A 15,024-nucleotide genomic window follows, 5' to 3' on the forward strand; every position below is an offset into this window, starting at 1 on the left:
CATACATAAGATTTGCAACATTTTTACCAAAAATATCACAAAAAGCACAATTAATCGCAAAAGAACAAAATAACCAGAAATATGCTTCCCATAAAAAAAGAATAAAAATAATAATTTTCTAGGTTGAAACGAAAGTAAGTATGGAAAGATAAACAAGAAGAACTTTCCTTCTCAAACGACTCTGTATGACAAAAAGGAAAACTAAAATATGCATCAAGAGAATGGCTATCACGCAGGAAAAAGGTCACCTTTTGTAACAATCTCCTTTTATACCCTTCCACCTGTTTTTTTTGTCGTTCTTGCAACCCTCAATCCGAAGGAGGTAAGGACGTTTACAGTTGCAGAATATCGTTGCGTTCTGTTTGCTCCCTCTCCTTCATGTCACGTCCACTCCCTACCTCTTCGCGCACAGGTTTCACCAATTACGCGCCTTCTGTGGCCGTACTCGTCCATCCTGACACGACAGAGAAATATACAGTCTTCCCTACACTTCCGAACTACTCCCACCCTTAAAGATCACGGTCGCAGGTTCACCCTGTCTCGTTTCTCGTTTACTCTATTCCTTTCTCTTTTTGAATCTAACGCTCTAATATAACGTTCTCTTTCTATGCAACGTTCTATCCTCGTCCATCATTTCACCGAGTACGTATTCCAAGTGTATATCTTTTCTCTCACGCTACCCTTTACGTCTTCCATTCTATGTATCTTCGTCTAACACGCGTTAGGCTTGCCTTATCCCCCAAAGAGGCACGTTTGGTGCGACTCGCGCATCTAGGGTTGCTATTCGAGAGGGTAGAAAAGTCTGTGAATAGTAGGGGGAACAGGAGGTAGTGGGGAGGCTGGAAGTAAGGCGGTGGGGGATGTTTGACTACAGAGAGCGCGACTCGATTGTCAGTTAGTATTGGGTTAGGTCAGCCCAGAGTAACGTCGTTGGTTGTCGTCGTTCCTTGTAGTCGGACGGCGACATTTGTTGTTTATAGTAGAGTAGTATCACGTTTTTACATACCTTGTTTTCTCTTCTGTTCTTGTTTTCCTCCTTTTTTTTGCTCTTCATTTCTTTTAGGACGTTCGGTTCCGCGAGACACGCGCCAGTTTTGTCGAGAACGTCGACAGAGACGACAGTCATCAAGACAAATATATCATTATATTTGATATAAGTTCGATGAATAAAATTTCGGTGATCTCTCGCGCCGCTTTTCCGCGTTTAACTGCCTTGACTCCGAGACGAAAGGAAGAATTGATTTTGAAGAAATATTGGAAACAGGAACAACATTTAGAAACGATCCATTCGTTTCATTCGACCACGCTCTTTGTTTGTGCAGTGTCGCTGTTTGTTAGGTTATACGTATAAGCGTTCGTCTATACATCTCGTTCTCTGCTATTGTCGGAAGTGTTCGCGCATTGTGTACAGAAGTGGATGGAGTGTCATAGTGAAAACACGTAACACGGATCATAGAATGGCACTGTCTTATCTTCAAGAGGCGCAGATTAATGCAGGTATGAATTCCCACTTGTCAATAGGCCCACTACTCTGTGCTGCACTATTTAACACACAATCTTCCATCAACCCTTTCACTTTTTGTAAAAACTATTTTCGTCAGCAGTTAAAATCACGCGTATGATTTCGACTATTTGTATAACTATCACATATATATATCATATATATATATATATATATATATCATATAGAAAAACAAGGATTAAATTTGACAAATATTAATTTTCAAAGATACTTTCTACATAAAAACTATAACCCTTACTATTTCTATTTACCAATTCACACAATAAAAAGACTAAATCGGTTTTACTAAAATAGACATATGTTCTATCTAATGCTTTATACTGACTCTTATTATTTGGCAAAAATTTCAATTGTGGCTATGAAAAGGTTAATGTTTGTGGTAGAATTTCCAATTTGGAAAGATATTGCAATCGACACCAACGTTTATTTCATCTTCCGCACAAGCCAATTCCCAATCTAAATGTTTCATAAATACGAGTTTCATCGCGTATAACACGCGTCACATCCGGTCGAAAACAAAAGGCATTCGCAGTTTCTCGTTTCGCGTTTGTTTTGACACACGGCCAAGGTGATACCACTTTTTCTTTGTTTTGTACCGAAAGAGACGTGCAGTTACACAATCGCGTTATGTATTTATCATGTTCCACGAAGTGGATACAATCGTGAAAAAAGACGAATGAATAAAGTTTTTCTAGCTTAAGGGACATGTTAACGACAAACTGGCATACCGCCAAAGTCTAAAAGTGCTCGCGGCGACACAGTCGTGTTGTGACACATTGTAAACATCAATAAGCCAGGAAGACGTGAAATTGTTCGACGGAAGGGAGAGGAGAGCTCGCTTTAGGAAAATGAGACTCGACGAGTTTCGCGGTTGCAACCGTCGTCCGAAAATAACCATGCCACCGTGTGATTGCAACGAAAATGCTCGAAAACGTGAAGTGCACCGCCGGCGTCCGTTGTGAACACGTTTTCTAGGTTATAAACAAAGTGCAACGGTATATTTTCTCTATGCGCGCGCGCCAACTTGTGTTGCGCATTCGACTAACGCGTTTTAGTTACAGAATCAGATTGAATCGAATCGACATTCGATTAGCTAACGGTCATTCGCATGTAAGTTTGTTAGATAAATGATATTTTGAATAGAATTGATATCTTATTAATCTTTGCTTATTATTTCAACGTACATAATTATATTTCTTCTATTTTTAAGAAACTTTTTAGATTTGTAGAAATAATTTAGAAGAATTGTTGTTATACGGATATATATATACGTGACTTCTTGTTTCGATTAGTCGAAAGTTGATCTTTGCACTTTCTTTAGGCAATCATGTGTTTCTATGAAAGAGTCTGTAATCAGTAATGTAGTAATATGCGATTCCTCGTTTCGATTAATCGAAGTATGATCTTGAGGTTAGTCTTTAACCAATTGTATTTTCTTTAGCCAATCTTATTGTCCTGTACAAAATTCTTAAGTTAGAAAGAAGTATGAAAAAATCATTGTTAATAGAATAATATGTGATTTCTTGTTGCTATTACTCGATGTATGATCTCGTGAAATAGGTATGATTGACTAATCTATAATATAAATCCTATGTTGTACAGAAAATATTATGAGAAGTGTATAATTCTGTTAATGAAAGGAACTTAAAGGAAATGAAACGGACTTATTTATAGCATCATTATTCGGTTACCATATACGGCAAACAGTTTCGTATATTTCTTCATTTATTTAATTTATTCTTAGAAGTAGTTTCCTGTAGGTTCCATAATTCATGTACTATCTTTCATAATATATATATAACGTCAACGCCATTCGTCATTGCTTAATGAATATGTAGAAAGATAAACAGACTGGTGTAAGAAAAAAAATTGCCCAAGAATCATGTACATTTGGATATTTTGATGTTCGATTATGTATAATCAAACTTGGTATTGAACTTCTTAAAAAATAAATTACTTTCTTTTAACTTTATTTGTTGCAAGAAAATAAAAAGATTATTGTACCTTTGAAGGAAAATTTTATGAAATAGTGTTTGTAATTATCATCACATTTTTCTATTCTCCGATTTATGAACTTGATCAGCCTCTGAATAGCTAAAAGGTCGCTAAGTAGAATTCAAATTCTATTAAAATCAAATTAAGATAATGGTCTAACAGAAAACTACATACTACTTTATTTATAGAATCGACCAGATTTTATAAATATATATTCCATGTATTTTTCAGTCTTTATTGAGATTACGTTCCATGTTCAGAAGTAAAGGAGGCTGGCAGCGAAGAAGAAATTTTTATTCGGACCTAAGGGAAAGGGATTCGGAATGGAATATTGGGGTTGCGACCAATTAGGGTAGGGATGCGAGCGGGGCGGTACTTCTCGTCGTGTTGCCGGGAAACGGCGATTGTAGGCTGTAAGAATCTTAGGCCACGTTAAGGGAGGTTTTAGGGTAAGAGAAGAAAAGAGAATAGATCTTACTCGCCCTTATTGATTCAACTGGGTCTCATTACAGTTCCCCTTCTAAACGGTCCATTAATTAGTAAGTGGCGGGCTGAACCGCCATGGCCGGTTGATTCATTGTTTCCTTAAATTAAACTTCGTCTCATCTTGCATGTAGATTGCAAGTGGCCAGTTAGACAGAAGTCTTCGAATAATTACGATTTAAGTCCCGATGTCGATTTATTCCTTCTGCGAATAAGAAGTAAAACTTCGAAGGAAAACGATCACTCTCCGATGTAAATGCACCATCGAATTATTATTTCGTCGTTATCATAATATCTCTTGCATCCGCTAATTTCGTAAAGCAAGCCTCTTATTAATTCAATTACCTCGTCGAGCCTTGCCAATCACGCGAATAAGCAATCATCGGAAGGTGTAACCCTAATACGAGGGTTGCTCTCTTTTTTTTTTCGAGGATGTTAAAATTATCTTTCGTAATATCTTCTTCACTTAAATTGCTTTATTTTAAAAGACGAATATGCTAAGAATCTTTATTTTTTAACATTTAAAAACAGAGTTCCAATATCACTGTTTCTTAAGCAGAAAACACGATTCTCTATAAACAATGAAACTCCGAGTTCTTATACTACCGTATACATTTCATACCTCGAAAAAATTAGATTTCTTCGTAGAAACACCTCCAAAAATACAATTTCTATATGAAAAGTCCTGAAAGTACGGTTTCTGTGAAAAATCTTCAAAATGCAATTTCTACGTGAGAACTTCGAAAAAGTTTCGTTCCCTGTAGGAAAAATTCTTCGACGTTGAATATTCCCAAAAATTTAATTTCTACGTGATAACTTCCACAAATTTGGTTTTCTACTTGAATTCTTTGAAATTCAATTTTTATGCCAAAACCCCAAGACGTTCGTTTTTAGAGAATTTCTACTCTAAGATCTCCCAAAAAAAACATGCTTTTCACGCCAAGAAATTTCTACACTGAAAATTCTTCGAAATTCAGTTTTTACACGGAAATCCGCGAGAATTCCATTTGTACGCGAAAGAAAAAACGTGGAAAATCCGACGTGTACGCGGAAAACCACGTGGAGATGTTCGTAGAATGCAGGCACGGCCTGCACTTTCACAGAGTCGTTGGCCTCAAGTCGAAGAGAGGCGGGTACATCGCGGTGACGTGGGTGGGAAGTCGAGGCTTATGAATGAACCGCCGCCGTACGAGAGTGTGAGTGAATGGAGGAGGACCGTGCTTCTCGCTCACGTGTGAGGAACGTGTGTGGGAGGGCTGCGAGGGAGTGACAAGGAGGAAAATACAGACACACTGTGGAGCACGCGGGAGAAAAGATCGTCGTACGATTCCGTACACGTACAAACGCTCGTCCTTTTTCGCGCATCGTATTCGCGTCTCTCGTAGCCAGCGGGCCACACCACGCGATTTGTTGTGAAACGCCACGCTATTCGTCAGAACGCCAGGCAACTTGCGAAGATCTGTATCCAGAAGTCGACCTTTTTTAATTTTTATTGCTAGGAAGATAGCTATCTTGTATTCGTATTTTATAAAATCAATATTTTCAATCGAAAATCAAAACTGACATTTTTAAATTCGTTTTATCCATTTATTTGATATATTATAAGAGAAGTGTAGGAAATGATAGTTGACAGGAATTTCATGATTATTGGTTAATGTAGTAGTTATCTAAAATGAAGGTCAATGTTTGTGTATGCCTTTTTTGAAGCTCTTGTAACATTGATAGTGTAGAAATAAGAAACACTTGAAAGTCTATATGTCCTAACTAAAGCAGAATTATTTTTGTCAGTGTTCAGTACTAGTATTCAACTTTCTCTGTTATAATACGTAATTATCTCGTTTGTAATCAATTACCATTCAACAAATTTTCCTCTTTTGCTAATGAATCGTATAACACAAACGAAAGGTCGTGAAAACATTTCTCAAAATTGAACATAGACCATATTGATATCAATATCAGTTATGGTCATAATGTTACATATTAAATCCATATTTGTAAAAATTGACGAAATTTTACACCAATATTAGCACAACAATAATATTTCAGGACTTGCAGCCGGGCAGCACCTCGACATGAAGCAAGAATCGGAGAAGCAACCATTGTCGTCACCGTTGAACAACACGTCGCAAGTGATGTTCCCTGGAATGGGTAACACAGCGCCAGGTTTATCTATACTCACACCTCAGCAATTGCTAGCTGCAAGTAGAACAGCAGCTCTGATGGCTGCAGGAATTCCCGTGTCGTTGCACGCGACATTAGCCTCCAGCCCGTCTCTGTACGGACACCACCAGACTTTATTCAGTGGTTGGGCTCCACCCACCGCATCCTCACCTCCGTCACCGCTTCACCACTCACCAGGATCTGTATCACCCGCGTTGAGCAGTAAATCTACGTCCAAACGCGCCAATAATGGCGTCACAAATAACAATAACAATATTAACAGCGTAGTAACTAGTAGTGGTGATAAAATCACGAAGAGAGGTCAGACGACCAAGAGGAAATCGCAAAAGTCGAAAGTGGATACTGTACAGCAACCGTTAGAGGGCTCAGCGCCTTTAAGCCCACCAAGCTCAATCAGTCCCGAAGCGGGCAAGGACGGAAGGGACAAGGTGTTCACCTGTGGAGTGTGCTCCAGATCGTTCGGCTATAAGCACGTGCTGCAAAACCACGAACGCACCCACACCGGTGAGAAACCTTTCGAGTGTCCGGAATGTCACAAAAGGTGAGTTTAGGAAGAGAATGATTGTTCTTCATACGTATTTTAATATGAATATTAAATTCATTTTAGATTACTTAACATCTTATATAGTTTCTCTCATCGATATAAAAAATTATATCAGAATAAAATTGATTGGTTTGTAATAACGAATGTTATGAATTTCTGCCCTGAAAGTAATTTTTTTCTAAGGTCATATCTTTTTAACTAGGACTATACATTTTTTATGTAACAATCGAAGCACTTCATATCATCGCAAAATTGTAACTTTTGTTACGCAATAGAATCTCTGGATGATGGTGATCTCGATATGTTAAAATGTTGACTGGCATTGATATCAAATATAAGATATAAAATATCACGTGCGAAGGTCTTATTTTTAGTGAAACAAGTTAAGCAATCGTGTTAATGTGTCTCGTACTGCGTCATCAATGACGCACGACAGAAAGCAAGAATAAAGATTTCATTACTAAGAAAATTAAAATGACAAGAACGTAGTACGATAACATTTTCTTGGAAATGTTTTCCGTGGTTATATATCTTAATATAAATTTCTCACTTGATTTTCAAGTTGTTTCAAAAATATCAATTTTTGTACGATGCTCAGTAATAATATTAATGTATGATAAATATATGACATTAGATCAGTGTTATTCTTGAATAGAATCCCATTCGTATCTGTTTGAGATAACATAACGTTAGTTAGCTTTTGCATGATTTAATAAAAACGAAATAAGCTTAAAGTCATTGAAAAAGTAAAACTCATCGTGAATTCTTTCCCATTGACGTATATTGCTTATTTCTTCGCCTCGTGTTTACTTTGTGCTACTATTCCTTATTCAGAATTCTGAACATGCAAATCTGCGGGCGCAATATTTCCATTTGAAACGTATCTGGAAACGATACAGATAAAAGTCAAGATACCAGCTTTGAGGTGCACAGTATTTATTCCATTGACCAAAGGTTGAACCCTTTCAACATACTATCCTACATCAAAATTTTTCTATATTTTTACAAACGCAATATACTACATTTATCCTATACTTACCGTATCCTTTCACCTTTTAGCAGAGTGCATTTAACTTCCAATTATCCAATTAAAGGATCCAGAGTCAAATCTTCCAAAATTAAGAAGGAAATCATTACATTTGTAATGCAGATTCACGCGGGACCATCATCTAAAGACCCACATGCGACTTCACACGGGCGAGAAGCCTTACCACTGCAGCCACTGTGATCGCCAATTCGTCCAAGTAGCCAACCTGCGTCGCCACTTGCGCGTGCACACTGGTGAACGTCCATACGCGTGCGAGTTATGTTCAGCCAAGTTCAGTGACTCAAATCAACTGAAAGCTCATCTACTGATCCACAAGGGCGAGAAACCGTTCGAATGCGAACACTGCCAGATGCGATTCCGACGAAGGCACCACCTGATACATCACAAGTGTGGCACCAGTATCAACTCTGGACAAGTAACGAGGACACAGGTTGCCTCTCCGTCCTTGGCAAGCGACGATTTAGATGAGGATATCGACATTGATATCGACGTAGAAGTAGAGGAAGCCGAAGCATCATCATTGGTCAACAGAAAAACAAGTGCTTCAGTTAGGCCTGTGCAGCAGTTAAATAATCAATTAGCAAGTCCTGTCATCGGCAATTCTATGCCCATACCACTGAATTTAGCTGATATTCCTGTGGATCTACCAGAGCAAACAGAACCAGAAGACTTATCTATGTCAACCGGTATGCAGTCTCAGTGCAGGCCACATTCTCAGTCAAATAGTATCAGTGACTCACCATTAAGTCGTAGCCCAAGCAGTGACACCATTCACGGAGAGGAGGAGGAGGATATCGATATGATGTCAGAAACGTCCAGCTCGAATGCTGTTTTTGTTCAAAATCACCACAACAAATATACGCACTTCGCATCCCTTGGAAACACTGCCGCGGCTAATGTCGGCCACGCGTCCTAGTGGAGTCTTTAGGGGTACGTAGACATAATACTTGTAGAAAAGCCATCCTGTACTTTATCTCGGTTCGACGCTTCTACCCAAGGAAAAACGCTACTCCAAGGTTTTTAGGGTGGGCAAAGGAAAAGATATAAGGGGAGAAAGAAATAGAAAGAGATCGTCAGAAGGGAGAAAAATGGAGTTTCTCGTTTATATTGGATAGCAAGGCGAATCGAGTCCCGACAGGCTCACGAATCGAATTGAATCCTCACACTGAATCCTCCACGCACCGGTTCACAGTCACTATTGTTAAGATGCTTTTTATAGATATATATATTATATTATTATAAATGATTATTAATTATTACTGTACCTATACGAGGCAAGGGGGGGAGTGAAAGATAGATGTCGAGTAGCGTATTGGCAGATCTACGAGTATCCTCTACGTAAAACGTGTAATTTATACACAATGGAACAAACATTCAGGGACGTGAATCTTTTTGGCAATGAAAAAAAGAAGAAAATTGATCGATATTATAGATACGAGAGGAAAAGCGGCCAGGATTTTCTTTTCTCAGCTGTTGATTTATTTCCTTCGTGTACATAATTACGCGACAACAAAGAAACTGAGAGATAATTGTGTATTTAGTTGGTCGCTGTAGTTTCGCGTGTTTCGTTTTTCGATGAAAGCCGCGATAATGAGTTTAGATAGATATTAATATTACTTAGATAGTAATAAAGATATGAGAGGCAGACGCAAGCTATATACAGTTTGCAAGTACATGTCTCCGTTTGTGTAAATGTGAGCGTGATTGTGTTCGACACATATGTACATATGTGCACGTGTAAATGATTGGAGAGAGAATCGAAAAATAAAACTAGAAATTACGGAATGAATGTACTGGTATACAAGTTCCTCTGACAGTAAAAGTAGCGGGGGGGAGTGACATCGGTTCGTTGGTCCTCTGTCGCTTTCGCACTTCACTGATTTATCAAGCTGTCGACACCATTGTTCTTTTTTTTTAATTCTTTTATATTTCTCAGCATTCTTTGTCGATTTTCAATTTCTCGTCTTCCTTCCGTTATTTTTTTTTTTTTTTTTTTTTTATGAGAAATGTAACTTTATGCAATATATAAGACGTTTTTACAATGCCCTTTTTAAGTTAATTTTGTCTGTAACGGTACCACACAAGTAAGTTATCTGAAGTACATGTACGCGTGTAACTGAGATCATAACTGTTAGAACTACTCATACTTTCCGACTGTATCAGCATGATTTTTTGTTACGTAACACCGAGAACGAGCTCGAGATGTCTTCTACTGTTTCTGATTTGCACCCTCAAACGTATACCTCTAGCATCATGCCTTTCGCTAATGAAATACTTTATTTCATATTAAAGTAAGAGAATTGTGACACAAAAGATTGACTTCGATATATTTAAATATTGCACTATCATTGCATTTAAATATTAAAACACATTTAACGCTAGAGTTTTATTAAAATTCATGGAATATCAATCGCTATCATTACAAGCTTTATATCTACATACACTTCTCCGATTCCCAACTAACAATCGAGAAAATAGCCACAAATTTTCGCACTATACGGCGAATTAAAAGTCATAGTAATGTAAGTTAAGATTTCGAGAATTTGAATTTAATTTCTTAAAAATCTTCTAATTAAGTCTTTGGATTTCTATTCTTAAGAGTCATCCGTCTCGCTTCACAATAAATTAAATTAATATATGCTTTCATAACTTAGAAAGATGCATTGAATTTTCAGTGACAATAAATAGCAAAACACTATTTTATGGAATATAGCAGAAATCACTCTACGTATTCTTCTATACGCGAATATACACATCAGAGTTCAAAAATCATCTCGCAAGAGCGAAGAATCAAAAAACCCGAATCACCCTTGATTTACATTCGCCTTCGCAAAAAATTCAACCCGTAAGACGATCTTCCGGCGTGATTTCGATTCGCATTAATCCGTACAATGATCGAAGCCTGCGAGTGGATCCTTGAACGAGAATCCTTCGTTTCACGAAGGATACGTGTTCTCTGTTCATTCTCGTTGTACAATCAGGGACCATCTTTTCTTCTCCGATTTCCATCTTTTTTTCTAACAGGCAGCCGGTTGCTCGAAGGAGAACGATCTTTTGTTGCTTAGACTACGGCGGCCGTCTGTTTCGCGCGAACCAGTTTTCGCAATGATACACACAGCCGCGTGCCGAAAATTCGCAGCCGGTGGTCGTCTTCGAAACGAGATAAAGCATCCCTCCATCCGTCGTCGACTTTCTAGCGGATAGCCTGTGCCAACTTTGCCTCAATGGTCCTCTGATTTATGTTCACCGGTCAGCATGCAAATTTCATCGGCGTGGTTCGAGGCCATTTCGACTCATTGTTCCATGGGTCAGTCCTAGGACTCTTTTTGGGGACGCGAGAAGTGGTCGTGGTAACATCTTTCATCCTCCCTCTTCCGGGTCTAACTGGGCCCCATTTCTTGTTTCTGAAATTGTAACGCCGAAGCCAAGCGTAATATAACACGATGTACTTTGTATACCGTTCGGTTTTTCGATGACATAAAAGGACAAGAGAAGTAGGTACCCTCGTCTGCATTTCCTGCAAGTGTCGCACGAAACATTCCCGAGCACACAAATTGCCCTCGTTTCGCTTCCGTTCCATTCGTACGACCATTTCGTAAGAGAAGGAACGAAAGAAGGTCCGGCTGGTGCGAAGAACAATTTCTTCACTGGATGTTCGACTCTGTTTCGTTTAGGTCTTCGTTAAATCTCGCGTTCACATCATTTTGTGTTAGATATCTCGTAATTCAGAATTAGCTTTTCGATGAATAATGTTAATAGGGTTTTTCGAGCAAATGAATTATTTTGATCTAAAAATACCAAAGTTTTCTTTCACTTCTCCTAGGATATAGACTAAGATGTAGATTTTCTACGGATCTAGAGAATCGTCTTTTAAACCGATACTTTTTCCTTCTTTTTCATAAAAAAAAGTTTGAATCATTAAAGATAGCGTTTGAAGATAATTTAGCATATTAAGAATGAGATTTTGCTTGATAATTCTACTAAGAGATAAAACTTACTGGTACATATGTTTTTGAAAATGTGTCTTTAATTTAAACTTTGAATTGAATCGATTTTATATCTATATCTTAAAATCATAATTATCAACGAGACACGATAATCGACGATCGAAGCACAAAGCAAACGTAAACAGTTAACTGACGTAGAAGAAATAAATTTGGAAATTAATCGGTGGACTTTCTCTTTTCGAAAGTGAAAATATAGTTGGGGTCGTACCGGGGAAACAGAATCCATAGCCGTTGCGTTACACTTTCGCCACATTCTTTCCCAAAGGTCCCGACTCATCCGCACTTCTCACTCGTTATTCACGTTCCAAGCTTTCGAGGAGCATTTTCCAGCCCACTTGCCTCTTCCTCCCTCTTTGAGACCGCGCGTTTTCGCCCTTTTATACACGTGTTATGAAGCATCTCTCGAGCTCTTTCCAGCTAAACATTTTGATCGCTCATTACACTGCTTCTACGTACCAAAAATTTCCTTTCCTTTGGAAATTATAGGAAAAACTCACGGCTTACACTACAGTGTGTAGGAGAATGTATATGTAACGTAAGAACTTTCAAATCATTCATTGTTTATTTTTTATTTTGCATTGTAGTTCTAAGATTATTACGACACATGTGATACAAATTACGGTCGAGAGCAGACCGACACGATACTTTTCATATACATTTTTTAATAAATGGTACTATACAACACATTTCATGGATTTATGTTTTTACCATCAATGTATAATTACACTTGTTTGAACTGCACAGAAAACAACCAAATATCTTACTGAACAATTCGATAAGAAATAAGGATGTTAAGTGTTCAATGGGAACGCATCAGGTCGACGTCGTTAACAAGTTATAAAAATGTCATCTTTAAATTACCCTCCCTTAAATTTCAATTTTTATTCGAATAAGACGATTATCCTAAAAGCTAATATTTCAGAATTTGTCACACTTTTGAAAAGCGTAAGTGAAATCGATACATGTATCCGAGCAATGAAATTTAGGAATTTCCAAAAAAGTCGAGTTAGTACCACTGCTACAATCTGTTAATTCTATCATGCTGTATTTGTTTATATATCGTTTCGAATGAAATAGAATGTTTCATTTATTTTGAATAAAAGATATTTTTCTTCTCCGTTTGTTCGTCCATTAGTTCGTCTTTAAATAGACGTCAATTGATTTTAACATCGACAGCTATTCGAGTAACAGCGACAGAGGTCAGTAAGCTCCGGCCTCGTACCCCGGAGAAAAGCAAAAACCACCCCGAATCCCAGGTGTATTGTATATTTAGAGAGACTCAACTTCAAAATAAAGCGATATACAAGATAAAAGAATATTATAAATTGCGGTTTTTCTTGTAATATGCGAGCGTACCGTTAATCCTTCAATTCGCTTTTCGGCATATAACAATTCGATATATAACAATTAAACTACGAATTTTTATAACGTACAAGGGTATAAATATTGTTTAGAATATTTCAAATTTACAATGATTTTCTCCTATTTAATTTTCATTTTTACAGCTCTCTTCATAAAAGTATAAATTCGCATGAAAGTTCGCAGCCTAGTAATAATAATCTATGGATGAAGGACCAATGTCGTTGTCATTGAAAATCAACGTGAGCTTTTAACTTAATCAAACTAATCACCGAATCGTATAGCAGTTCGAAAGGCGAATATAAAAGTAGAATATCGTTGCATATAAAGATTTATGCTTGCAACAGTGACTTGTGATGATAATAGTTACAAAAATAGTTTGTATTATAACTTGTTTTTGTTAATGTGTTTTCTGATATGAGATGGTTCATTCTCTATTAATAGAGAAGGTAAAAAGGAAAAATAAAAATGTAAAATAATTCTTGGCTAAGAATTCTCTCATATATTGAATTCTTTAATTTCTTATTATGAGTCTATTTCTAGAAAATAATCTAAAACTGAATTAATTTAGTATCATTGAGAATTTGCATTTTAATAAGATCGTTTTTAAGTTATAAATTAATCATATGATATATGATAAAGGTTAATATAAAAATTGAAATATTTCTTAGGAAACCTTTACAATCACTAAAATAGCTATTTTAGTGAAATCATCTACACCACCTGCGCACTATTGATCGTGTTAAAATAAACGTATACTAAACATAGATTCCATTAAACTACGCAGTACCGCAATAATATCATGTTCCTCGTTTGATTGCCATTTGTTTTTTCTATAATTATGTGCCATTGAGTAGATTATATATTCGCAAAAGATAAATAGTCTTTCGGTAGTTAAAGCTAAGAGCACGGTACGCTCGTCGATTCTGTTTTGCACGACATCGATCAGTTGTTTGAAAGATCGAATTTTAAATGGAAGTTTAATAACGTAACGAGAGGCGAACTACGCTCTATCCTAGTTTTATATACGTCATTCTGTAGAATTTACGTCGTCGAATAGATAAAATCCACGAAGCAAATGGCGAAAAATTGATACCATAAGAGGAAAGGGGAAACAGGAAAAGGAATAAAGTAAAATCGTATGATTCGTTCTTTTTTTTCTTCTTGCCAGTCAATTTCCATTCGTGGACGATACATTCTACCCGACGACGATTTCTGAAACACGGTACCTTGAAAGAGATCGATTCCTAGTTAATGGTTGTTAGTTCCGAATTGATACTGGTGAAATTACGTTCCTGTCGGCCCGCTATATATCGGTTCATATATACGGGCCAATTGTTTTCTATGTTTCTTTGTAAACAGACCAGAATCACTGAAAATAATAGCCGAAGATTAGACGAAAAGAATTAACGGATTAAAGATAAAAACGGAAGTCTCGCGTCGAGTACCTATTTGTATTTAAAGAAAAAAAATAGAATTATCGCTTGTCCTACCTACTGTCGTAATAATCATTATCGTTGTTGTCCTTTTAATCTTAATGTACAAGGGAAAAAAGAACGTACGTATACATATGATTACTATATGTTTGTGTCATACTATAACACTATATCGAATACAATGTGTATCGCAAAGAAAAAGTTCGGGAATCGCGAGTTAGCGGAAGTGAAACTCGAATACAATGTACATTAATACGAGAAATCATACGATATTTATCACAGACTATAAGCTAATCTGTATAATATAATCTGTATTAGCGATCACGTATATCATTATCGATTTATCTCCTAAACGCGTAGTAATATCTGTACGATATGACAAACGAAAAAATTTAATATTTATTACTCGATTGAACAAGTCGGAGGGAAACGTATTCGAGTCGGCGTCT

General features: G+C 37.0%; 1 protein-coding gene across 3 annotated transcripts; it reads left to right on the plus strand.

The window, feature by feature from the left end:
- The first annotated feature begins 885 nt into the window (after positions 1 to 885).
- LOC117213662 (protein krueppel-like) lies at positions 886 to 9,737 on the plus strand. 3 transcript variants are annotated; one of them, XM_033459198.1, is made up of 3 exons: positions 886 to 1,497; positions 6,047 to 6,722; positions 7,876 to 9,737. In XM_033459198.1, exons 1-3 carry the CDS (start codon positions 1,458 to 1,460, stop codon positions 8,687 to 8,689), a joined length of 1,530 nt encoding a protein of 509 aa, XP_033315089.1. In that variant the 5' UTR covers positions 886 to 1,457; the 3' UTR covers positions 8,690 to 9,737. The 3 variants fall into 3 exon arrangements, with proteins under 3 accessions (XP_033315089.1, XP_033315090.1, XP_033315091.1); XM_033459199.1 differs by having other exon boundaries at positions 6,056 to 6,722; XM_033459200.1 differs by lacking the exon at positions 886 to 1,497 and adding an exon at positions 1,770 to 2,632.
- The last annotated feature ends 5,287 nt before the right edge of the window (positions 9,738 to 15,024 follow it).

This window comes from Bombus bifarius, unplaced genomic scaffold, assembly GCF_011952205.1.
Source record: "Bombus bifarius isolate JDL3187 unplaced genomic scaffold, Bbif_JDL3187 scf7180000009125, whole genome shotgun sequence".
Taxonomy (NCBI): domain Eukaryota; kingdom Metazoa; phylum Arthropoda; class Insecta; order Hymenoptera; family Apidae; genus Bombus; species Bombus bifarius.

Coding starts and splice junctions, on each gene's coding strand:
- LOC117213662 (XM_033459198.1), top strand. CDS start 1,458: ATGGCACTGTCTTATCTTCAAGAGGCGCAGATTAATGCAG. Junction 1,498..6,046: donor AGAGGCGCAGATTAATGCAG/GTATGAATTCCC, acceptor ATAATATTTCAG/GACTTGCAGCCGGGCAGCAC. Junction 6,723..7,875: donor TGTCCGGAATGTCACAAAAG/GTGAGTTTAGGA, acceptor TTTGTAATGCAG/ATTCACGCGGGACCATCATC.